This window comes from Haliotis rufescens, unplaced genomic scaffold (assembly GCF_023055435.1).
Source record: "Haliotis rufescens isolate VD_foot unplaced genomic scaffold, xgHalRufe1.0.p SCAF_21, whole genome shotgun sequence".
Classification (NCBI taxonomy): domain Eukaryota; kingdom Metazoa; phylum Mollusca; class Gastropoda; order Lepetellida; family Haliotidae; genus Haliotis; species Haliotis rufescens.
In genome coordinates this window covers 8,249,238-8,274,538 of record NW_025963902.1, presented here as the reverse complement: position 1 = coordinate 8,274,538, position 25,301 = coordinate 8,249,238, and the positions used below count along the sequence as shown (strand labels likewise).

At 38.8% G+C, this 25,301-nt stretch overlaps 1 protein-coding gene and 1 long non-coding RNA gene across 2 annotated transcripts; both read left to right on the top strand.

Annotated features, from left to right (window-relative positions):
- The first annotated feature begins 6,148 nt into the window (after window positions 1-6,148).
- On the top strand, window positions 6,149-25,084 carry LOC124111487 (sulfotransferase 1A2-like). The gene is made up of 8 exons (XM_048401208.1): window positions 6,149-6,166; window positions 16,242-16,313; window positions 18,662-18,692; window positions 19,820-20,028; window positions 21,318-21,638; window positions 22,396-22,496; window positions 23,617-23,770; window positions 24,832-25,084. The coding sequence occupies exons 4-8, from the start codon at window positions 19,869-19,871 to the stop codon at window positions 24,945-24,947; spliced, it is 852 nt and encodes a 283-aa protein (XP_048257165.1). The 5' UTR covers window positions 6,149-6,166; window positions 16,242-16,313; window positions 18,662-18,692; window positions 19,820-19,868; the 3' UTR covers window positions 24,948-25,084.
- Window positions 6,978-8,910, top strand: LOC125382918. The gene is made up of 3 exons (XR_007222575.1): window positions 6,978-7,040; window positions 7,687-7,777; window positions 8,537-8,910. It is a non-coding gene; the product is annotated as an uncharacterized LOC125382918 (long non-coding RNA).
- Window positions 25,085-25,301: the final 217 nt, after the last annotated feature.

Here is a 25,301-nt window from a genome sequence, read left to right as displayed (position 1 = left end):
TTGTGAGTTGAGGTGTTTTCCGTCGTAAGAAATGCTATTTTGAATGTTAGCAGACTGCAACAACTGCAAGCGATGAAATAGCCACGGCAAAAAAATGCAGTTTCCGGTATCCGGATACCTTGCGGATACCTCCGGACACTTACCCAAAACGCGTCCGGGTATTCGATGGCAGATACCTTGCCGGATACCAGATCCGTGGTATCCGGCATGGATACCTCACCGGAAAGTATGCCACCTGGAATCCGGGTAGCCGGCACCGGATACCTCAATCTGGGTGTCCAAGGATCCGGCACCGGATACCCCACCGGATACCTCAATTCCCAAAAACATGTCACAATTTGGGGGGTGCATTTTGTTCAATTAAGTGTGAAACACCTAAAAATATTTTGGAAACTAACCATGAAAATTGAACATTGCTGAAGGTATCCGGAAGGTATCCGACAGGTATCCGGATGCAATTTTTCGAGATGTCTTTCTCCTAGTAATTAATGTTAGCCTGGGCATTACAGATAGCTGTAGTAATATTCTGTGTTATTTTAGTTGTAAATATCCCCTTAAAGTTGAGATCTATGGGCATGTACTTTTGGTGAAAAAAAATTTCAAGTTTATATATATTTCATTTTAGATGTTCAGCGTATTAAATGAAAAGCATTCAGTCCTGGTATGATGGTATCCTTACATTTCATCTTCATATTCCCAGTTTGTTCTAGCCTAGTGGCTGAGGCATTCGATTCACCACATCGGTACAATGTGTGAAGCCCATTGCTTGGTGTCACCCATCATGATATTGTTGGAATTTTGCTCATAAGTGGCATAACACCATACTCACTCTGACAAAAAAATGAGAGTCATTGGCTATGTGCTCACTTGGGCCTTTGTTCCTGGTGAGATTAAAAGATTTTTTGGGAACTGTATCAGTACTTGTTACATCTTGACAGACGAGTTTCATTGAAGTTTGAAACAGAATATAATTGACCCAAATAGGTGCATAAGACTGATGGCATCCACAGAAAACACCAAATAAAGTACCGGTACATAAAAATATCAATGTAATTTTTCTACTGACATGCAACTAAAAACTTTGTTCAGTAAGCTGTATTAATTGTAGGAAAACATTCAGGACATTAGTATATTTGATATATGTTAAGCACCTATGTTCTGAATGATCAATATCATATTTCTTAAAGAAGCAAAACAAAGAATTTGTTAAGATAAAAAATCATATTTATTGATTTTATTTACGTTTCATTGGTTCAGTAACCAGAGGTGTTTGCAAGAACTTTCAAAAACAGAAACAGATGCTTCAATGCCATTTTCTAAATAAACAAATTAGTCAAATCTCAGAAGAATTTCAAGGTAGAAGAATATCTAAAGTGATTTATGTGTGTGCAGTTAACCACAAAAGTCATTCAGATTTGCATAATCATCGTCAGTGTACACCACATAAAAATAGTCACACTGCTGTGGTATTAATTCCTTTAGACTTGATTAGTGACGTAATAAAACAACCTACAGAATCACACTGATCCTTATTATTCATTCAGAATCATCACTTTCTGAGGTGAACCTATTAGTTGTTCTGGGGAGGATTATTCATCATCCGGAGAGTCCTTTGTATGACTTGTCTGATCTGGTGTCATTGTGAAATCCAGGTACCTGAAACAATTTATAACATCTTTAAAAGCTTGTTATTAAAAATATAACCAATGTAAAAAAGCCATAGCAAACAGTAAATTTTACAGAAAATACAAAATTGTAACTGATCTGAAAACAATTCCTGTAGTGCCATAAGGCTCACCTGAATTTTTATCAAATATTTGCATTACATCAAAATGTTAGGAAGGGTAAACAAGACAATGCAAAATTGCATAAAATAGGTTCTTATACATAAACACAGAACTATTCATAATTATCAAAACTTTCAATCACACAAGTCATGTAAGCGATCTCAAAATACTATATAATGAGTGAGCAAGTTAGTATAGTTTCACACAGCTTTTAGCAATATTCCAGCAATATATCTGCGGGGACACCAGTACCCAGGTGGGGAATAGAACCTGGGGCTTCGGAGAACGCATTACCCACTAGGCTAAAATAAAAATATCATCCCAAATACAAAAGTAAGTAACATTAGGATTTCATACAACAGATATTTTCGCCAAATATCAAGTCACTATACAACTGACTGAATTACTGATTAGAGGAGCAAATACATTTCTATGTAGCAGCTGAATCAGGCTTAATTTGAATCGTTCCTTGCTTTAGATATCTCACTTATTATTGATATTTAATATCTACCATTAATTGGTAGGCCAAAATAGACACTGATACAAAAAAATCAACTGAAAAGAACCACCTGAACCATCAACTAAAAACGATGTATATCACATTTAAGGGACCTTAATTCGGCTACTGGCAATATTCATGAGTAAAATCATTATCATATTTTTATCATTTATCCTATCTTTAATGAAGATTAACAATAACGGGAAAAACTGCCAAATATATTGGTCAAGTGTAATCATAATTAAAGTAGTTCTATTCGGTTTTGGAACTTTTCAAGGGCAATTGTAAATATATGCAGAATCCAATAAGTACAGTTGAGACATCAGGTTGTATCCAGACAAACTGTCTGATAATCTCAAGGATGGCCTTGGTAGCATCAAGGGATGTAGCTAATCCTAAATAAACATTAAACAAGTGACATCATCTCTTCTGCAGAGGGGGGCACGGGTGGCCCAGTCGTCTAAGGCGCCGCGATTCGCTGTGCAGAGTTGCGTCACTTGGGCACGCCAGAAACCTATGATTGTGGGTTCGAATCCCGGTTTGCCCCAATTATGTTTCTAGGTTTGTCAGCACCATACACGTGTTCGTGGGTTTCACCGAAGTGGTAAACGTCTGAGACCTGCATCACTTCGGGCTTTCCGCCCACATTAAGCTGACACGCCTTGATATAACTGGAATACTGTTAAAAGCGGCGTTAAACCAAACTCACTCACTCACTCTTCTGCAGAACACATGATCAAAGCCTGACCCACCTTTGATGTTTATCATCTCGTTACGCTCACAACAGCAGCTCATTAGCAAGATGAACTCAATGTCCACTCATGGTGGATTAGGGATTAACAGGGCAATTAGTGTCGGGTGGGTATTATCACTTGCAATTGTTTGTTAATTACTTAATTGAGTAGTGTTAGTTTCCAACCACACTGACTGCTATGCTACTCATCAAGTCAGTTTACTAGGTAACATGTTTCTGTGGACCAAGGAAATGTATCTTGCCAGATAATAGTTTTTTATACTTAAAAAGTTCTACTTATCAGTTATGAAATAATGACAGTTTTGATATGCAATTCTCCCTACAAAGACATTTAACATTTGATATACATAAACTGTCTGTTGAAACTATCATGATGCTAATAAACAAGTCGCACAAAACAACACGCATGCATATATTGGTACATAGCCAAACATACATAATTTTTATACGCGTATGTACATGCTTGTACACATATACCTCTACATACTGGCATATCACACATACAAACAATCATTAGATGGATGTAATTGTTAAAAAATATTGTACATACAAAAACAAGGGGACAGATTCTGTAATAGCATGGTTAATATCGGGAGATGTTTTAGCATTTCCATTTTCACAGAAACAAAGTCATATCCTTTCATGACTCAGATCAGCTTGTAGTGATTTAAATTCACATAAAACTGATTCATGTCAAATGACCTATCCCGCACGTGTGGCACCTGTTATAAAAATACCATTTATTACTTATTTCTGTGTCCAAATTATGCTATTATTAGAAATAATAGGTATTATTATACAGCATGGATATGATATAAGAAAGCTTTATACGGTATTGTTGAAAATTATGTAAAACAAACCCATTGAAATAAATCAATCAATACGTGCATTTTTCTCAGAATCTGGTAGATTAAATCAATATGGACTTCTCCTTCATTATCTACTTATAATCAGATGTTTACATTATTGCTCAACTGATAGTTTACAATGGTATAGAATTAGTATTTTATTAATACTTATTTTGTATTTGAGCATCATTTAGATAAGCCATCGTCTTGTTTGCAAATCCAGTTCACTATGAAAAAAATATGTATAAAACACATGTAGTAGAACATATTGCAATAGTTACGACGTGAAAAGAAGTTATGTGTAGGATCCTCAAAATGGTATCCACAAGAGCAGGTCGTAGAATCATGTTGGTGTTTGTTGTTTAACTCTGCACTGAGCCATATTCCAGCTATATGACGGCGGTCTGTAAATAGACAAGTCTGGACCAGACTATCCAGTGATTGACATCATGAGCATCGATCCACACATTTTGGATAGGATGACATGGATCAACCAAGTCAGCGAGCCTGATCACCCGATCCATTAAGTTATATCTTACAACTAGCATAGGTTGATCATGTTGATGGGGACCAACTTCAACCTGGAATCCCCACATGAGTAAGTATGCGGCTTTTAGCTTTGTTTGATGTTTAACGCCGAAAATTGAATTATTGTAACATCGCAATATAGCTGCCATTGGTAAAAATTCAGAATTTCATATATTGTAATGGCACATCATGAGATTTGGGTGTGTTTGTGATATTCATATTATCATGTAATGTTGTAATTTACTTATTATTCTCAAATAGATTTATTACTTTTGCATTCATGATAAATATTAACTTGAAATGTTCACTTTATTCATTTTCAATCTGCATGACCAGTATTCATAATGTCATCAGGCACAGGCAATATACATGAAAATGTGCCTATGTCACTCTAGACAACTGTCTTCAAATTTCGCACTAATTTCTTTAATTAGAGGGCTGCGTATTTTCAGCCAATCAGGTGGCTCGCTCTATTCTGCCCGCGTTTGAAATTTACTTCCGCTCGGGGTTAGTAACATTTTCCCAAGTCGCAAGATAAACTGTCGATATTTCGGTAAGTAAGGGACATTGTTCGAATGTAGATGACTTGTACATGTGTAGAAATGTATTATCGATCAATCTACGGCCAGAAATGTGCTTGTCAACAAGCTTATAATAAAAAAATCGCCGTGGATATCGAATGTAAACAAACCGGCAAGATGGCGAGGGATACACCCAACTCGCCTAAAATCCGACTCGCCTAAAAAGATTTTGACCCGACTCGCCTAAAACGTTTTTGAGCGAACTACGGTCGGTTTTTGTATTTTAGAATAAGTATGTAACGCTGACCCTAATGACCGAAAAGAGGTTTTGGATCGTAAAGACGTGTAAGTTTCCCTAAGACCTAGAACGGGTGTTTGATCGTAAAGATGTGTAAGTTTCCCTGAGACCGAAAACGGGTGTTGGATCGTGAAGCGCGAGTCACCAGAGCGTGAGGCACGGTAACGGCATAACGAGACAGCGGTGGCACTATAGCGCGGTAATTGAACGGATGGTAGAGCTCGGGCTGCGCCCGGTAAACTGCATTGTTGCCTATGTAACTATCAGAAATACATAGTAATGCATTTTATACACATAATGTACCTAAATGTTAGTGTTGTAGTCTCGGTCACAATAGCGTAACCGACTGGGATCTGACTCACTGTGACTGACTCAACATGAAGTGCAGATGTAAATATGACAGAAGACAAATTCTATGGATGATACGTTGTTTTTTTAATATTATTTCTATACTTGTGTATGAATATACTTTGTGATCATTAGGCCTAACCTAAGTTATATTTGCCAAACGCATACCAAAATATTATATATATTTTTTAGGCGAGTCGGGTCAGATTGTTTTAGGCGAGTTGGATTTTAGGCGAGTCGGGTGCAACTCAATGGCGAGTGACGCTCCTTTTCTCTACTTACATATAGGGGGTATATATTTTTATTTACTGACCAATAACGAGTTCCTGTGGAAGTAGCCTGTCTATCATATGTTAGTATTTGCTTATGTATATAATGATTATGTAGAAATATGTTTACTTTAACTGGATACTTTGCATGCTAATGTGACTCACTGTCTTATTTCATATGCTCCCTTTACTCTGTGAGAATGATTAATAGCCTCAACTTATTTTTCCAGATGTGAAGAATCAAGAACAGATTTAATGACAGGGAAGTTTTGCATCAGTGATCATCGTGAAGTGGAAGATAAGACATATTAAGGGTATGAACATTTTCACTTGAACTAGTTGAACAATAACCATGATGACAGCTTTATCATGGGGGGATTTTTGGTGGTGGGGTAGCCTAGTGGTTGAAGCGTTCACTCTTCATGCTGAAGACCCAGGTTTGATTCCTGCCATATAGCTGCGATATTGCAGAGTGCGGTGTTAAACATCAAATAAAGCTAACGGCCGCATACTTACATATAGGGGTATATATTTTTATTTACTGACCAATAACGAGTTCCTGTGGCTACATTTACTTACATGTTGGCTATAAAAGTTAAAGTGTCACATGTGAGTGGCTTACATGTGGTAAGAGACTTTAATACGTTATCATTGTAACATTCACATATTCCTTACCTGAATGTGTCAATTCAGCTGCCAGCATGACCTCAGCTGCAATCTCAATATTTGGCCAATTTTGACGAAATGACCGATTGTGTTCAGTGTATAAGCTGGGCCTCGTCTCTAATATAACTTGACGCAAGTTGACGACGCGCATGGGAAGCCGGGAACCAGCTTATGTCGTGTTAACCAAAGCTGGTTCCCGGCTCCCTATGCACGTCGTCAACTTGCGCCAAACAATATTGTGATATTAGAGACGGGGCCCAGCTTAGTGTTAACCCGGAACCAGCCATTTTACCCATAATTCCCCCATAGGTCCAGGGCGCCATTTTAGAACATGGATGTAAACAAACCTTGTGTATCGATATACACTGTGATGCTTGATTACGATAAGCTTACCTTGTGTATCGATACATTGTTCTCATTCACCTCCACCACGGAAATGCCGGCCGAAATTCCTCTGAGCCATCCACAACGCGGAAGTCAACAGTATTTGGAAAGGCGATTGGCAGCAAATGCGGATGCCAGGTACGTAGCAGGGCTTCGTGACCTTATGTTCCATGATTTCTGTGCAGAGATCTTATGGAACGGATTGATTTAGATATTTTCCTGCTCTACATACTTTACATGGTAACATCAAGGGTCCTTTTTCAGTATTATGGTCGACTGTTTGTTATGACGACAAGGATTTGCATAAGGGGCGTAATGGATTTGTGGTCTAAACAATATGATCCAAATTAGATCCGCTTTTTATAGATAATGAAGAAAATTGAAATTGTTAATAAGTACAGACTATAATTTACAATAATGGCCAACAAAGACTTTATTTTCTTTGACGCTTAAGATATTTTAATAATTACACTGTTATGTCCTTGTTTTGTATAAGCTTCAAAACTTAATAATTCAATATTTCATGGAATGACTGACCTTGGCGAGGATCTTTTTTGCAACAAGTGATTCCCTATGTAAAGTGTATATTGAATGACCCTGGCTTTGTTGTCAAATAATTGTTTGACAGTTGTTTAATATGGGGTTATGTTTTATCTCTGAATGTTTGGGATGAAATATTTTAATAAGGACAGTTCTAAGTTGGAATCTCATCTGGGGTCTTTTCAATTGAATTCAATGTACAGTTTGGACATTTCTGTAATGTGAATGCTACTTATGTTTGCAGAATGCCTGGATGAATAAATGAGTCAGTCATCTGCACAGCATCAATGGAAAAAGAGAAGCAATGAGGAAGAAGAGAAGAGTAACAGTGAGTGGTAAATATTTGAAATTATTCTGTTTGGTTCATCATGTTCATGAAGCTATTCTGCAAATATTTCTTCAGTTGGCTTGTTCTTTATCACCTGTTGGCATGGATAGCCCAATTATCAAAGGCACCACAACTTGCTGTGCATAGTTGCATCTCTTGGGCTTGACAGAAACCGATGGTCACGGGTTTGAATCGAGGGTAGCATCATACACATGCTTGTGGGTTTCATCAAAGTGGTAAACATGTAAGACCTGCATCACTTCGGGCTTTCTTCCCACATCAAGCTTACACATCGTGATATAACTGGAATACTGTTCAAAGAGGCGTTAAACCCAACTCACCCATTTAACACCACATCCAGCAATAGTTCGGCTAAATGACAAGGATTATAAATAATCAAATCTCAAATCTCAACTAGACAAACCAGTGATTAATGTTATGAACTCGATCCAGACGCACCGATGATGACTGTTATGGACAATATCCCACGTTATTGGGGTACGATTATGAGCGATCAATGAGCCCGCTTGCTACCTCATCTATTACTTTAGCTTGTATGGCAAGCATAGGCTGCTAGGAACATTTTTAAGAGATGTCAGTTAATGATTGTTTCAACTCATCAGCATGGAACAATATATATCTCAAATGTTTGGTATATAACACAACTCAAAGATGATAAATTAAGTGAATTTGCTGCCTTTTATCTGTAAGTACATGTTGCAACAATCCTCTTTTATTGCTACAATCTTTACACATAATTCTGCAGAAACTGAAGTCCAGCTTGAGATACCCGGATGAGTACTCCAGGTTGACAGTCTGGAAGGACCCCTCCAGATTTCAGAAGTGATTTTCAGACAGCGATGAGGAGAGTCCTGTTATTTCAATGGGGGCCTACCGAGAAGTTGTATGCCAAGTGACACTGGGACACACTCACAAAGGCTGGTCTGGCTAATGTGAGAAGACCAACCAATGCCAAGTCGGAGTGGGACCCTTCAAGGATGTTGAAGAAATTGTTGTCTTTGGCCATGTGGTAATCACTTGAAAGGAATGATGTTTGGGATTACTTGTCTATAAATGTGGACCCAAACACCAAATAGAATGTTCACAATTCTACTAACACAATGCAACAGGGATAGAGCCCATCTGGCCTCCCCTCATCCTGGTTCCTGTTATTCCATGGCAATATAGAAGGAAAAGGAGGTTTGAGGGCAAGTAACTCTGAACTAGTCAACATGGTCTGCTGATGCTTTCAAGCGAACGGTTTTCCCGCTCTGTTATGTGTATTGAAGAATAGGAGGAAATTGCATACTGCATCAGGAACCATCATGTGAACTCTGTTCAATGTGTGATATAGGCATATAAATAAAAGAAATTGATAATTTTGTTGTTGTTTATGTTACATTAGCCAGCTGTGTAAATGGGGATTTTCCAAGATTTTGCCTCAGTTTGATAGCCACAGTTATCGTATGAAACCATGCATTGCTTGGACATCTTTGGAATAACACATTGATCTGTTATGTCAAAGGTCAATGTCATAGCCTGACAAAAAGTTTGTTAATGGCCAAACTCCTACTTAGGAAAGGGATAGAAGTTGGCAAAAGGTCATACACTTACTTTTTCACTAAAGTGCCTTTTCCTGCAGAAGTCTAAAAAACTCTTATACATATAGTTGTATATCCTTGTCATATGTTTGTCAATATTACATTGAATTCCACCAAAGGACATCATATTGAAGGTCATTCAGAAAGTAATTTTTTTCCATTATCACCAAAATGCCTATTTTTGGAGATATTTGTGAAGTATTATGCATGCAGTATTATATGTTATATTATTTGAATACTCATGTATGAGCAGTGGTAACAAATCACAGTCACCTAATTTCAATGAGTAGTATAAGCCATATTTTCATTGTTGCATATAACTTTGCCTAGGGCCTTCATAAGTGATATAAATGATATGAAGCACTTTACAATTGTTTTTGAAATAGTCAACTGATATTGAAGGTCAAATTAACTTTCAATGTCTTTCAGTAAAAATGTTCACAGTAACTGAGGAAGAGCTCTCTGTAGTGTGATGAAATCTGGTACATGTCACCCTCAGAGTGAGGCATATTGTGTTTCAAACTTAAATGAAGCTGGTATGTCTAGATATAACAAGTACTTTTACGGTTACAAATAATCTTATTATCATCTCACCATGACCAAAGGCCCAAGTGAGCACACAGTCGATGAGTTTATACTTTCACTCAGAACAATCTAGAAGTCTGAATATGAAATTTAAGGATATCACCATACATGTATTAGAACTAATGTTTGTTCGTTAAACAGCTTAACATCTAAAAAGAATTATAGACGAAATTGAAAAAATGTCTTCTCCAAAAGTACATGACCATAGATCTCAACTTTAAGGGGATATTTACAACTAAAATGACACAGAATATTACTACAGCTATCTGATCCAGGCTTACATTATTTACCAGAAATAAGACATCTCGAAAAATTGCATCCGGATACCTTCAGCAATGTTCAATTTTCTTGGTTAGTTTCCAATATATTTTTAGGTGTTTCACATTGAATTGAACAAAATGCACACCCCAAATTGTGACATTTTTTGGAAACTCAGAATGAGGTATCCGGTGCCGGATCCTTGGACACCCAGATTGAGGTATCCGGTGAGGTATCCAGTGCCGGATACCCAGATACCCGGATTCTAGGTGGCATACTTTCCGGTGAGGTGTCCATGCCGGGTACCACGGATCTGGTATCCGTCAAGGTATCTGCCACCGGATACCCGGACGCGTTTTGGGTAAGCGTCCGGAGGTATCCGGATACCGGAAACTGCATTTTTTTGGCTGTGAGCGTGGTTATCGAGTTGGTTGCGGTACATGACACCGATATTGACGTGAATTGACGGCCTGGGGCGTGATATGGCGTCGCCATGGGACGACCATGGCGGAGGAAGAGCAATACACATTCGTCACCACTCGCCTCTTTCCGTAACCCGCAAAGGGCATCGTCCCCCTATCGATTAATGTTATGTGCGCAAATACGACAAACCAATCAGAATGCGCGAATGATTTCAAATTTTTCGTCAAAGAATCCCTCAGACATAATTTTTGATTTTACATATATCTTGCATCTAAAAAGATACCCAAAATTCAGTTAAATGTGCTCAATCATACTGTATAATTCCGCTTGTCCAGATGTGCTTCAAAGTGCACCTAATATATGGGGAAATAAATGTGAACCATTACGCAACGAGTTGACAATTGTTTTAGGTATGCCCTTTTGCGCTAAGACGGAGCCCGGTCGCAAAAATGGCCACGAGAGGGGCACAAGTCGCTATTCGGCTTGTCCCTGAATAACACGAGTTGGTCACGAATGGAGCAATACAGCGGCCGTTTTGTTTGACTGCTGTATGTTGCTAAATGCCTACGCTGAGCAACAGGCGTACATTATGAAACCTTTCACGGATTGCTCATTCCTGTGTTCAAGGACAGGCGGCGTTAAACCCAACTCACTCATTCAAGGACGGGCCTAATTCCAAGGGCAAAGACGTCCGCCTCGGACAAATGTGTGGCTGCTGTAGCACAGAGACAGGGGTTTGAATATGTTTGGGATGAGGGATGGTTGACATCGTCTTTCCATATTTCTTCCCAGAGAATCAGCTTAGTTATTCGACAAGTTAAAAGAAACTATTTCACCAATCGATAATTGATGCGCCATCTTGATTAACGGTGATGACAGAGCAATGTTACCATGGATACATGAGATCCCGGGGGAGGTAAATTAAACAGCGTCATGACGCCAGCCCTTGACTCAAAAAATGTACTTTATCCTTTTTGCAGAAACGAAAGATTGTTAAAGCGATAGGGTTTCCAAAACAAAGTCTCGTAATAAGAAAGTACATACCGTGATGTAGACAATGCACCAATAACATCACTCTCCTACCCAGAGTTCCATGCGGCCGGCAGCCAGCTAGCATAGTACCTCTGCCACAGGCCAGCGCCATGTGACGATTCGTCACATCTTTCACAGTCCATTCAAGATATTGTATATGCTTTTCATCCGTTTCGTGTTTGACTAGTCTACACATTTTCATAAACAAATGTCAAAGAATGGTTAACTTTCATTTAGAAAGTATGCAAATACGTAAAAATCTACTTGTTTTTGCGTAGTTATCCTATGTTTACATTGGTTGTACGGCTCCACGTGCTGTCATCGAAGCCCAACGGAGAGCTAGCGACACGGTCACTTTGATGCATAAATATATATTGTCATGCAACTCACTGTCGCAGTTGTAGTAGCATATATATATATAGTTATGCAAAACAATATGTAAAGCGCCCCCAAATACTTGCATTAGTCCGTTCTATACTGATTTCTGAAAAAGCGCGTTTGTTTACAAACAAGAGAAAAGTCTGGTCACATGATATGCAAATTAGCCTGTGGCAGTGGTGTTATGCTGAGTCACCACTGCGACGGAGTGTGCAATAACATGTACAACAACTAAACACCGATCGACGCTCGGTCTTTGCTGACAACGGGACGTAGCCGTGAACGTAAAAGTAAAATTTAAAATTACTAGACAATCGACTGTCTGCAATCCCATTGTTCATATCGGTCAGGACATGGGTTCACAAGTTTCACTATTTCACGTGACTGTCACATTACGCAAACGCGTTGTGGTGGTAGTCGTGATCATTATATAAATGTCACTCGATATTTGTATTATTTATGGGACGTGGTCTAGTGGTAGAGCGTCCGCCCGGAGAGCAGAAGGTCCGGGGTTCGATCCCCGACCGCGTCATACCAAAAGACGTTAAAAGATGGTACTTGTTGTTACCCTGTCTGCTCCGCGTAAAGGGGCTCAAATAAGGACTGGTCGGCTCGGAGTCAGTATACTGTGTCTGAGTGGGGTATTCATGTTAGACTGCGGCATGGTATCTCAGTGAACTAGCACTATAAATTGGCATCAGTCCGGACTAGTACAAGCAGCCACACAAACACACACACGTACATGCACGTCGCTATATAAGTGCAATAATCTTGGACGCGACGTTACAACCTATTTCACCTCACCTCACCCATTATTTATGGTTTGTAATTTGTAAATTGTTATGATTAATGTAACCGAAAGCGTTTTTAGGGGTTTTGTATCATTTCTAGATGTCAGAATTCAATTTTGAAAACCAAAAACTCTTTTTAACCTTCTTGTTGTATCGTTTGCCTCCAAAACGCTTTTTAACAAATACATATAGTTTTCAAAAAGTAGGATAGAGGTTTGTCACGAAAACAGGAAAAAACCGGTCTGCGGGTACCAGTTTTACAAGGCGATATCAGCGCTCGTAAACTACATTTATAACGAAGACGCTTATAACAAACAGACGGATATAACGAACTTTTTTGTCCCTGCCACATGCTGTATATATGCTTATGGCGAACTACGGTTATAACGAACTAAAATTAGTGGTCGCTTTTAGTTCGTTATAACAGTATCTTACTGTACTTCTACATAGGTTTACGATAGTCGCGCCAAGATCGCTTTGTGGAACGGAGCCGTGGTGGCTGCATTTCGTCAAGCCGAAGACCCCATCCGAGTACATGTATTTGCCATCACATTTGACAGGGAAATGCATTGTTAAAATTATCGTCAGATTTCACCAGGGTCTGGCAAAGTTCTGTTCACCTCAGTGGCCTGAACGAAATACTCAATCACTGAATGTGTTCTGGAGAGATCAGCCAGGTGTTATAGGTGTTACAACAAGGTGTTACAACACGGTGTTACAACACGGTGTTACAACAAGGTGTTACAACAAGGTTTGTTTTTTGTTTAACGCCGCACGCGGTCTGTAAGATAATTTGAATCTGGACCAGCAATCCAGTCATTGACATCATGAGCATCGAACTACGCAATTGGGATACGATGACATGCATCAACCAAGTCAGCGAGCCTCACCACCCGATCCCGTTAGTCGCCTCTTACGGCAAGCATGGGTTGCTGAAGACCAATTTTAACCCGGATCTTCACGGGTCTGTTACAACAATTGTTACAACAAGGTGTTATGATGTATTATGGAAGGCTGCAAATAAATTAATAAATCCTGGGGAGCATACCTCAACGACTTCTGTATATACCTGACCGCCTCCGTGGTCTAGTGGTAGAGCGTCCGCCCGGAGAGCGGAAGTTCCGGGGTTCGATCCCCGGCCGCGTCATACCAAAAGACGTTTAAAGATGGTACTTGTTGTTACCCTGTCTGGCGCTCGGCATTAAGGGGTTAAAGCAAGGACTGGTCGGCTCGGAGTCAGAGTACTGTGTCTGAGTGGGGTATTCATGTTAAACTGCGGCATGGTATCTCAGTGGGCTAGCACTATAAATCGACATTAGTCCGGTCTGGTACAAGCAGCCACACACACACATACACGTGCATGCACGTCGCTATATAAGTGCAATAATCTTCGACGCGACGTTAAACCCAATTTCACCTCACCTCACCTGTATATATCTATCATCACTGACTGTATCATCAGAAACAAAACAAAATATTAATATAACCTAGATGCATTGTTTCACATAATATTAATATAACATAGATGCATTGTTTCACATAATATTAATATAACCTTGTTGCATTGTTTCACATCCTAATCATTATACCACAAACAGGCAGTAGGATCAGACCAGCTTGACATATTACCTCTGATCATATTCCATAACTGTGCTGATAAAAACACTTTCATTAACTGTATATTGTTAACTGAATAGGGGCGTGTGCTATCGGTTCCTAATGAAATTTCCAGTTATCGAATTCTCAATCAAACACTCAAACCAGAAAACAAATTCCGTGTTTTTTCATCTTGTCAATTTCACCTGAATACCAGTTTAATTAATACAACACTACAAGACTACAGCAATATATTCGCCATCCAAGCGTAGACTGAATGTATTTACAAAGGGAATGTATCGACAACTAACGAAATCTGAATTGATAGGTTAATCAGAATGCGAGAAAATGAAGAATAGTCAGAATAGGTCCCCAGTACCTAACACTCTCCATGCAAGCACGGGTCGCCGGAGGCGCCGCAATTCGCCGTACAGAGTTGCGTCCCTTGGGTAGCCAGAAATAATGATCGTGGGTTCGAATCCCGGTTCGCCCCAATTATGTTTCTAGGTTTGTCAGCACTGGGTTTTACAGGTGTGGTAAGTGTCTAAGACCTACATCACTTCCTTATTAAGCTGACATTAAGTGATGTAAATGGAATACTGTTCAAAGCGGCGTGAAACCCAAACTACTCACTCACTCACTTATACTTTCGTAATCACAGACTAAAATGCGGATCTAATAGTCAGGCTCTGTGGATTACGTGTCACGGCCTCGACGGCGTTGCTCCTGCTATCGGCCACTGTTTTGTCTGGTTTAGATTCTAGTACGCATCGTCCGTCGTGAATGCGACGTGAAGCAAAATACATTAAATTAAATCACGGTTCAGTTACTCGTTTAGAAGACACGTGATAACACGTGATCATTGAGAACTGTAATTTTTAATATGTGAACTATAATATGTATATAGCCTTATCAAAATGAATAGTATATTTCATTGATAATCATCATTTTTTTTAAACAAATGTACTTTTTCTTATGATTGTCTCCGATACAAGTAGCATTAAGCAAATCGGATGGTTTACGGTACGACTGAATTGACGTAGATATTGTTACCAAATGGTTTCGTTTTTGTAAATAGTGAACTAGTGAGTGAGTCAGTCTGGTTTTACGCCGCTTTTCGCAATATTCTAGCAATATAACGGCGGGGGACACCAGAAAATGGCTTCACACAAATTAGCCAGTGGGGAATCGATCCCCTTTCTTCGGCGTGACGAGCGAACGCTTCAACCACTAGGCTACCCCACCGCCACTAGTAACCTAAGAATCCACTGAGCTAACAGCATAAAAATCTCAGATATAAACAAGTAAATAATTCAAAATGGCCTATTCTGTATTTTACATGAGATTTTTTTGTCCAGTAATCCATGCTTGTCTAAAACGTGTGTCGGGTGCAATGTGTTATCACTGGCTTAATGAGTGTTTTCGTACTCCGACGTTCATTGATATCTCTATTCACTGACACCTGTTCAGCTGATTTAATAGATGCAATATTGGTGAACTGTTATCAATATCTTTTGAAAACAAAAGCAGTATATATATATATATATATATATATATATATATATATATATATATATATATATACACATATGACCTCGTGTCCGTTATTAAAACTGTGCCAATTAAAACTGTTCATTCTTACTCCACTTATTTAATTATTACTTATATATATATTATTTTATATATATATATATATGTGTGTGTGTGTGTGTGCAGAAATGGCTATTTCTACTTACAAATGGCCATACATCTAGATTTAGAAAATTAAGTGTGGTGTATTTAGTGATTGTATATATGTGTCTCATAGGTGTCTCTGTGTGCTCCGTGGGTATCTCTCTTGATCAATACAGGGCAAAAATAGGATCCTTCTCCCAACCAAGTAAGTCAAGGCACAGTCAAATCCATGGTGTACAAATAGCAAAGTACTCCTTTTCTCTATGTTTGAGATTGATGATTGTGATAAGTGCACTACTCGTCACCTGGGGCAATGTCGAGTCGAATACCGGCCCCACCACTAGACAACAAACTCTAGCTGTTGATGAGAGTGGATCGCTAGAAATAAATCCGAGTGAAAAGGAAAATGAGAACATGCTTAATCTTTTACACGACATTAAAGGTGACATAAAGGCAATGAACCAGAACTTCGAATCCCTCAACAATAAAGTGGACAACATGGCGTGGGAGTTCCACATAAACAACTCAAACTGAAACTGACAAATATAGAAAATAAACTTGAAGATCTGGAGTGTCGAATTAAAAAGTGGTGAAACTTGGGAGCGATCGGAAGAAAAGGTGCGTGAGTTTTTATCGGAGTCCTTAGAAATGAGCAACGCCGCTGATATTGTCATTGTCCGGGCACATCGATTGAATCCAAGAAAGAAGGATTCGCCTATAATAGCAAAACTCCTAAATTCCAAGGACAAGAGTGTGATCAAGATGATATTATTCATGAGACACAAGCAGGATTGAGATCAAATTATTCCACTGCTGATCATATATTTTCACTCCATGCAATGATCCAGAAATATGCCTGCAAAAAGAAAGGTAGATTGTTTATCAATTTTTCAAAAGCTTTTGATACTGTTAAAAATGATGTATTACTGTCAAGCCTTAAAATGTGGGTATAAATGGGAAAACCTTCAATATTCTTTCATCAAGGTATTCACAGCTATCAGCCTGTGTTAGAAGTTCAAATGGATTGTCTAGTTACTTCCATTGTAATGTTGGCACTCGCAAAGGGTGCATCTTGAGTCCCCAGATGTTTATTATTTTCATCAATCAACTTATTAGTATGATGGAAGAATATGGTGGACAAGGTATATCTATATCTCCTGATGGAAATAATCTTTTTGCTCTCATGTTTGCTGATGATGTTTCTGCAGTCGCTGATACTGCATTACAGTTACAAAAAAAGATAAATGGTTTGGAATTTATTTTATGAATTAACTGGTATGAAAGTAAATTTGAAAAAGGCTAAGGTTTTGGTGTTTCGTAACAGCGACCCACTGCGACACTAGGAAAATTGGCCAGAAGCTTGAGGTTGTGTCATTTTATAGATATTTAGGTATAGTATTTACACCCAGACTAGTTTGGACTAAAGCACGGCCCTGCCTTGTATCACAAGCAAATAAAGCCTTAATGGCAATATACAGGTATAAAAAAGAGTATATTAATATTAATTGTACTGATCTTTTCAGGATTTTTGATGCAATGGTTACACCAATATTGTGCTATGGGTCAGAAATCTGGGGAACAACATTGTAAAACTACTGAAAATGTTCAGATAAGAATATGCAAATATTTCCTGAAAGTTGGTAAAAGGACATGCAACAGTATGGCACTGGGTGAATGTGGTAGAGCTCTACTTCAGCTTACACACATGTCACAGGCAGTTAAGTACTGATGTAGACTAATCACTATAGATAGAAATAGGTTACCTCATCAATGTTATTTAATGTTAAAGTCTCTTGATGATGCTGGCAGAGTCACAATGGATACACATATCGAATAATGAGAATGCTACATACGATATGTGTGTATGTGTATGAAAATATGTGTGTGTGTGTGCGTGCGTGAGTGCGTGCGTGCGTGCGTGCCTGTGTGTGTGTGTATGTAAAATAGCGCTAAGAAATGAAATGTCTGTATTTTGGGCCACTGAGCTCTATACTGAATAAAATTGTCTTGTCTTGTCATGTCTTTCTCATAGTCAAACGCATATATATCTATGTATTTGCGTGCATGACTGTGATATAATAATATAATAAAAATCAGAAATGCCACAATTTTGTGTTAAGTGATGTGTGTAATCCGGACCAACGGCTTATAACAACATGCGACATTGTACCGCCGAGCCTTTATTTGCCAAAATCTCAAGAAGTCGACCAGGGGGATTAACTTACCCGTGTACAATCATTGGAGACTCGATAATCCATTGTTAGAGCAAGTTTCAGAGATACACTACAATGCTAATTTTGAGTAAAATTAGCCATGTGATTTCAGAGGTCCACACGCAAAATATAAACTGTAACGTCGTACGGATATTTGATTGACCATACTTTCAATCAGGGGAGGTAAGCATTCGTCACTTACTTATCTCTATACACAAAAGGCTTAACAGCTTGACGTGTACGATTGTTGTAGCTAGATAAAACAAAAACCACACGTTATTAAAATGTTCGCAGATTTAATATGAGCACTATCATTTATGAATCCTTCGTTTTCCAACAGCGGACGCCCATTCTCCACTCTCTTTGTTCAGGTTTGTGGATGTTTTTTTATAATTTGTTTATTTTTTTCTGGAGCATTTACATGGTTTTGCATGAAAATATATTCACATATTTAAAGCGTGACCAAAGCTTATTAACGTAAACTCTATTACTATTAATAACGGCAGTATACTTTTTCAACTTATGAATTTCAGTGAGCTCCTTATCGCCAGTTCAAGTCATTGCTTGAACCAGAATCTTATTTATCAAACTTACGGTACAGGTATTTTCGTTACATCATTATTCAAGATAGACACAATTTTATGGAGGGGACTTCGTCAACTTCTAAGTAATGCCTATCAAACAATACATCATTATTCGTTTTTAAACTTGACCTGAATGATCTAAAAATTAACACAGGGAGATTTTCATCTATTGAGAAATCCCTAAGGTTATGCCCATTCTGTGACAGTGTTGTCGAAGATGAATACCATTTTATGTTTATTTGCCCTATATACGAAAATCTAAGAAACAAGTGCTTACCGCAGTGGTCTTTATCTCATTTTAATGCTGTAACATTCTCTTCATTACTGTCCTGCAAGGATCTTCTAACACAAATTAAACTGGCTTTGTACATACATTATGCGTTTTTGTTACGAAGTGAATTGTTGCCTTGACTTTGTATATGTTATGTTGTATATGAGCCTGTGGCCTTTCATACAATACAGAATTAAATTGAAATGAATTGTATAAATTGGAATGTTGGTGGAGAGTAATTATTTCTAAAGTTGAAAATGATTAAATAATGACAAGGTTTAATGGATTTTTATTTTTTCCGATAAATAACCAAAAAGAACATTTGTGTGACACAAGCCTTGTGGACATTGGGTTCATTAAATCATCACAATATCATTACGATATTTGAATCATTGTAGCAATAGTTTTGGTAGAGCTGCAATATTACTTATTATTTGACATTCAATTACAACTTCGGGCGGATAAGCTGAAGGTTCGCAAAATCCGATTTTTCGGAATATTTAACACAATTTTATTTGAGGAGTACTTAAAATATGTGAGCAAATATTTTATAAATGTACCATGTACTTTCTTTAACCATTGACCCATTCTGGGACATATCTTTGATCCGGTGTCATTTATAATTTATTTGTGTTATCTTAAGAAACCTGCTGTACCTGAACTACGCGGAACTCTGTAACGTCCTTATAACCATGACTACACGGGTTTGCGATGACGGCGGTGACGAGATGACACTGTTTGACTTTAACGGCTTCAAATACCCTGATTTTCCAAGCAAAGTGCCACTCAGGAACCTATCCAATGTCAAGATCAGATCTGATGACGTCCTTGTCTGTGCCTACCCGAAATCAGGTAAATCTTTCTTCAGTAATGAGTACATGTTGTAGCATCATAATTTAAACGCCAGATTTTGAGGTAATCATTCTCGTAGCACACTCACGTGTCAAATAGAGGCAAACCAAAATGGGATGGTCAAATCAAAGGAATTTCTATTTAAAAGTCAACGTACGAGAATAATCAGTCGTTATTATCCACCGAAACAGATTCCTTTGCACATAAAAGGCGAATAGTGGTGAAAACTATTTGAATGGATCACTGAAATAAGTGATGACACCAGGTGTTCGCGAAAAGGGTAAGCTTGCAGACACCCAGTGACACGTTAGCATGTTGGAAGAAAAGGCAACCATTCCTGCTTGGAGTGAGTGAGTGAGTTAAATTTTACATCGCATCGGCAATATTTCAGCCATATAGCGATGTGAACTAGGTTGAACAAGTTAGGCATTTAGATTATATAATAAAAGCTGTCATCGAAGGACAGTACAACAACCAGCAATATATCACAGATTATAAATTTAAAACTAGTTTTAGAGCAATAAAATAATCAGATACAATACAAACGATACAATATAAAAACGGGCTGTAGGTCGCCAGCAACCAAAGTTAGGCCACCATACTAGGGACCATGGGGACTTACGGTACTTCTGCTACCTACATGGTACCGGCCACTGGCGATTATCAAACAGATTAGCCAAAGATTTAAAATCAACAAAAATACTACGATTAAAAGCACAGAGAAAGGAAATGATACGTTGAATGATACTGGACTTACGTACCTTCCCAGGGGGACAATTCCTGCTTGGAAAGAACATGAAGTTCACACCCATTCCTAATGCTAAATGCGTGTGGTAATGTCAATAGAGTGTATTATGTTGATGGAGTGGTATGCACATCTGAATGGTGTGCGTTTTCTTCTTCATCTTCTTCTTTTCTTTTTTCTTCTTCTCTTTCTTCTTCGTCTTCTTCATCCTTTCTTCTCCTGTTTCTTCTTCTTTTTCTTATCTTTCTACCTTTTCTTCTTCTCTTTCTTCTTTTTCTTCTTCGCCTCCTCTTTTTTTCCTTCCTTTTCTTCTTTTTCTCCTTTTTCTTTTATTCTTCTTTTTTTTCTTCTTTTTCTTATTCAGAAATCTTTTTTATTTTGCTTCTTCTTAATGTAAAGTGTTTTGGAATGAAACCTGTCATGTGTAAATATGGAAATGTGATCACCATTCTTCTTCTTCTTCTTCTTCTTCTTCTTCTTCTTCTAATGTAATGTGGTTTGAAGTGAAACCTGTCATGTGTAAATATGGAAATCTGTTCCCCAGGCACTCACTGGCTGTGGGAAATTGTACGACTACTTCTGGCGGGACGACTGGACACTGATAACATCAGCAAAATGGCCTATATGTTAGAATTCACAAATGAGGATGACTACAGAGATCTTCCATCTCCCAGACTTCTCAACACGCACGTCCTCGTCAAGCATCTTCCTAGGGAGGTGAAAGTCAACAAGCCAAAGATTCTGTATCTGACCCGGAATCCAAAAGACATAGCAGTGTCCTACTACTCCTTCATCAAGAAACTACCATTCCAGAAATACTCTGGAGAATGGAAAAACTATGTTGAGCCTTTTTGTGAAGGCAGGTGTAAGTATAGGCCCTTGGAAATCTTCTCAACATTGTAACATAGATTTCAGATTGATTGACCATGATAACTATATCTGTGATCTATTTTGTTCTGTGGGCTTAACCTGTGTTTCGCAAACACATGGTGTCATCACTGATTTTCAGTGATCCGTTCATATAATGTTCACCGATATTTTTCCTTTTACGCCGAGTTGAATCTGTTTCGTCGCATAATCGAAAATTGTTATTCTTTGGCGTTTCAGACTGGACATAAGCAAAATCCACCTTTTACATTTACATTTTACAAATTTACGTTTTCTACATATACAAATTAAGAATAATATACACCCGTGAAGATCCGGGGTAGAATAGGCCTTCCAACAACCCATGCTTGCCGTTAGAGGCGACTATACTTGTCGCAAGAGTCGACTGACGGGATCGGGTGGTCAGGCTCGTTGACATGGTTGATGCATATCATCTATCACAATTGCGTGGATCGATGCTCATGATATCAATCATTGGATTGTCTGGTCCAGACTATTTACAGACCGCCGTCATATAGCTGGAATACACAATGTGTGGCGTTAAACACCAACCAACCATCAAAGAATAATATAAATCTTAATTACATATTGATATAGACATCATAAAACTTTCCCACGTCAAATATATTATATTATATTTATATAGCAGTCATTCCACTTTTTGAAATTCGGTGTTCACATTTACTAAGCTAATAAACATTCAGAAACGGATCTATCAAAAAGGGTTGTTCTAGTTGACTACGGTTCCTGGTTCGAGTACGTCAAGGACTGGGAGGAGGTGAAGAAAACTGCTGGCATGCCCATTCTTACCATGAACTTTGAAGACCTGAAACAGGTTTGGTTATTTAGTTTAGTTGGCAAATAGAATGACAAATATACTCTGCGGCATAAACGGTAGGTTCTCCGTTCCACTTTGGTATGTCTTTATTAAAGTATTGGAGTTACGATCGTCTGAGCACTACAATCGCATTTCAGAAGACGCACATTGTGGATTGAATAGACATTAGAAAGTTCATAGGATGTGTGTCATGTCACATGTGGGTGCAGATTCGCGTATTACAGTCAACGAGGGTCGGGTGCCCTAATTTTCTATCGCATCAGGATTCACAGTGCCAGGAACATTGTGGACGGAGGTTCGAATCCCAGATTCTTCCTGATTATGATCCATCGTTGATAAGCACCGTAACCCTCCTTGTGGGTTTCATGATGAAGGGATAGTTTACGTTATAAGCATATAAGCATTGAGAATGTCCTCAACAACATGTTTTCTTCTTCAAATTCTCTTCGAACACCTTTACCATTGTTGTTGTCTTAGCCAGGCAATAAAGTGGTTTACATTATGAGAAACGTTATACGCATTGAGAATATCCTCATCAACATGTTTTTGTTCAAATTCTCTTCGAACACTTTTTACCATTGTCGTCTATCGATGGATGTACATGTATTTGTGTGTTTGTTTGTTGTCTAAGGCTGTTGTCGGCAGTATTAGTATTATATGACGGCGACCTATAAATAATGTCTTAGCCAGGCAATAAAGTGGTTCATATTATGAGAAACGATCAACGCCGTTGGAGTACCATGACACGCAATCAACTATGTCTCCGATCTTGACCACCTAATCCATTAAGACACCTCTTACGATCAGCATAATTTGCTGGGTCCCATTTTTAAGCCTGATTCCCCACAGGATCAATAGTTGATGCCATCGGTAATGCAGGTAGGTGCGGCGAAGTAGTCTGGTGGTAAAGCGTTCTCAAGGCCCGAATTCGTTACCTCAAATGTACAATGTGTAAAGTCCATAATTAGTTTGCACGAATTGATATTTAAAGCTATAAATCATAGGTACTTATTCATGTTTAGGTTTGTTTAATTTTAATTTTTAAAAGTGAAATTATCAAGTATGTATACAGTGTATGTGGATTGTAAATGTACTTTAATTTGTTTCACCATTACAGGACACAGTCGGTGAGGCCAAGAGGTTGTGTGAATTTCTTGGTGTTGACAGAAGCGATGAGTTCATCACACAGGTGTGTGAGCAGTGTCAGTTTGAATCACTGAAGAAGCTAAAGGCAACGGCAACTGTAACTGGACAAATTGCATATAGAAAAGGTGAGCAATGCAGAAATCAGAAATCACTGATCGTGGGCTCGAATGCAAGAGTCGGGCTGGTTAATGTTCCTGGTTCTGGGTCTAAGACCTGAGGGGCAGTCGGGTAGCCTAGTGGTTAAAGCGTTCGCTCGTCACGCCGAAGACCCGGGTTCGAATCCCGACATTGGTACAATGTGTGAAGTCCATTTCTGGTGTCCCCCGCCGTGATATTGCTGAAATATTGCTAAAAGCAGCGTAAAACCAAACTCACTCACTCACTCTAAGACCTGAATCAGTTGGGACTTTCGTTCATTTCGGGCTGAACTACAGTTTAAAGGGATCTTAAACCAAATTGTCTCACTCTGTCACACAATCCGTATACTTTTTCTGTTCTGGAGGGAGTTTATCCATCTATCCATGACTCGTTGTTCGAGATAATTTCATTGCATTTGGAACGATACCATCCAGTTTTAGTTTCCAGAAATGCTGTAATATTAATATATTATTAATTGTGACATAAGTTTCTATATTGATATATTTATTAGTGAGTGAGTTGGGTTTAACGCCGCTTTTAACAGTATTCCAGTTATATCGCGGTGTGTCAGCTTAATGTGGCAGGAAAGCCCGAAGTGATGCAGGTCTCAGACGTTTACCACTTCATTGAAACCCACGAGCATGGGTATGGTGCTGACAAACCTTGTAACATAATCAGGGTGAAGCAGGATTCGAACCCACAATCATAGCTTTCTGGCGTGCCCAAGGGACGCAACTCTGCACAGCAAATTGCGGCGCCTTAGATGACTGGGCCAAAATGATGACCACTTAAGTGAACATCTCGCTGCCGCTAAACAAAGATCTGAGGACATCCCAATACGGGTCACGTCAGAACGACCTTTCGCGAACTTTGACCGACCACTGAAATGACCAACGAGAAGTCAACATCAGCCAATTAGATAGCGAGAACTAACTCTCCCCTTAACCCTGGACGGCACCACTCATTTACATTCATTGAGGTCAGAACGAGCTCTCGGCATCCCGTCTGTCTTCACCTCCAACTGATTGTACACACACTTTTATTCCAGGTCAGGTTGGTGATTGGAAGAACTGGTTCACTGTGGCCCAGAACGAGCGGTTTGACAGGTTTTATCAAGAGAAGATGGCTGATTGTCCATTGTCCTTCAAGTACACCACGCAGTAGAAAAGGAAGAGGCCACTCGTCTGTGGTGGCATGATACAATGTTTGGTGGAACCATTTTTCTGCTCATTTCAGCCAATATTAAACATGTTATAGAACACATCACGATATACAAGGAGAATAAAGATTAGTTTTATTAACTAAGATTTTGGTTTTTGCGGTTTCCGGCTGTTTCCGGTACTTGATTAATGCGAACAAGGGACACTCGCATAGGTCGCATTGATTTCATGTTTCATTTGTTCATTCACATGGGTACGATGTGTGAAGCCCATTTCTGGTGTCCCCACCGTGATATTGCTCCCGCTGGAATATTGCTAAAAGCGGCGTAAAACCAAACTCACTCACTCACTTACTTGT

What these genes read in the sequence shown, in the direction of transcription:
- LOC124111487 (XM_048401208.1), top strand. Translation starts at nt 19,869, where the DNA reads ATGACTACACGGGTTTGCGATGACGGCGGTGACGAGATGACACTGTTT. An exon ending in CTGTGCCTACCCGAAATCAG is followed by an intron (nt 20,029 to 21,317) that starts GTAAATCTTTCT and finishes TCTGTTCCCCAG; the next exon opens with GCACTCACTGGCTGTGGGAA. An exon ending in GCCTTTTTGTGAAGGCAGGT is followed by an intron (nt 21,639 to 22,395) that starts GTAAGTATAGGC and finishes GGGTTGTTCTAG; the next exon opens with TTGACTACGGTTCCTGGTTC.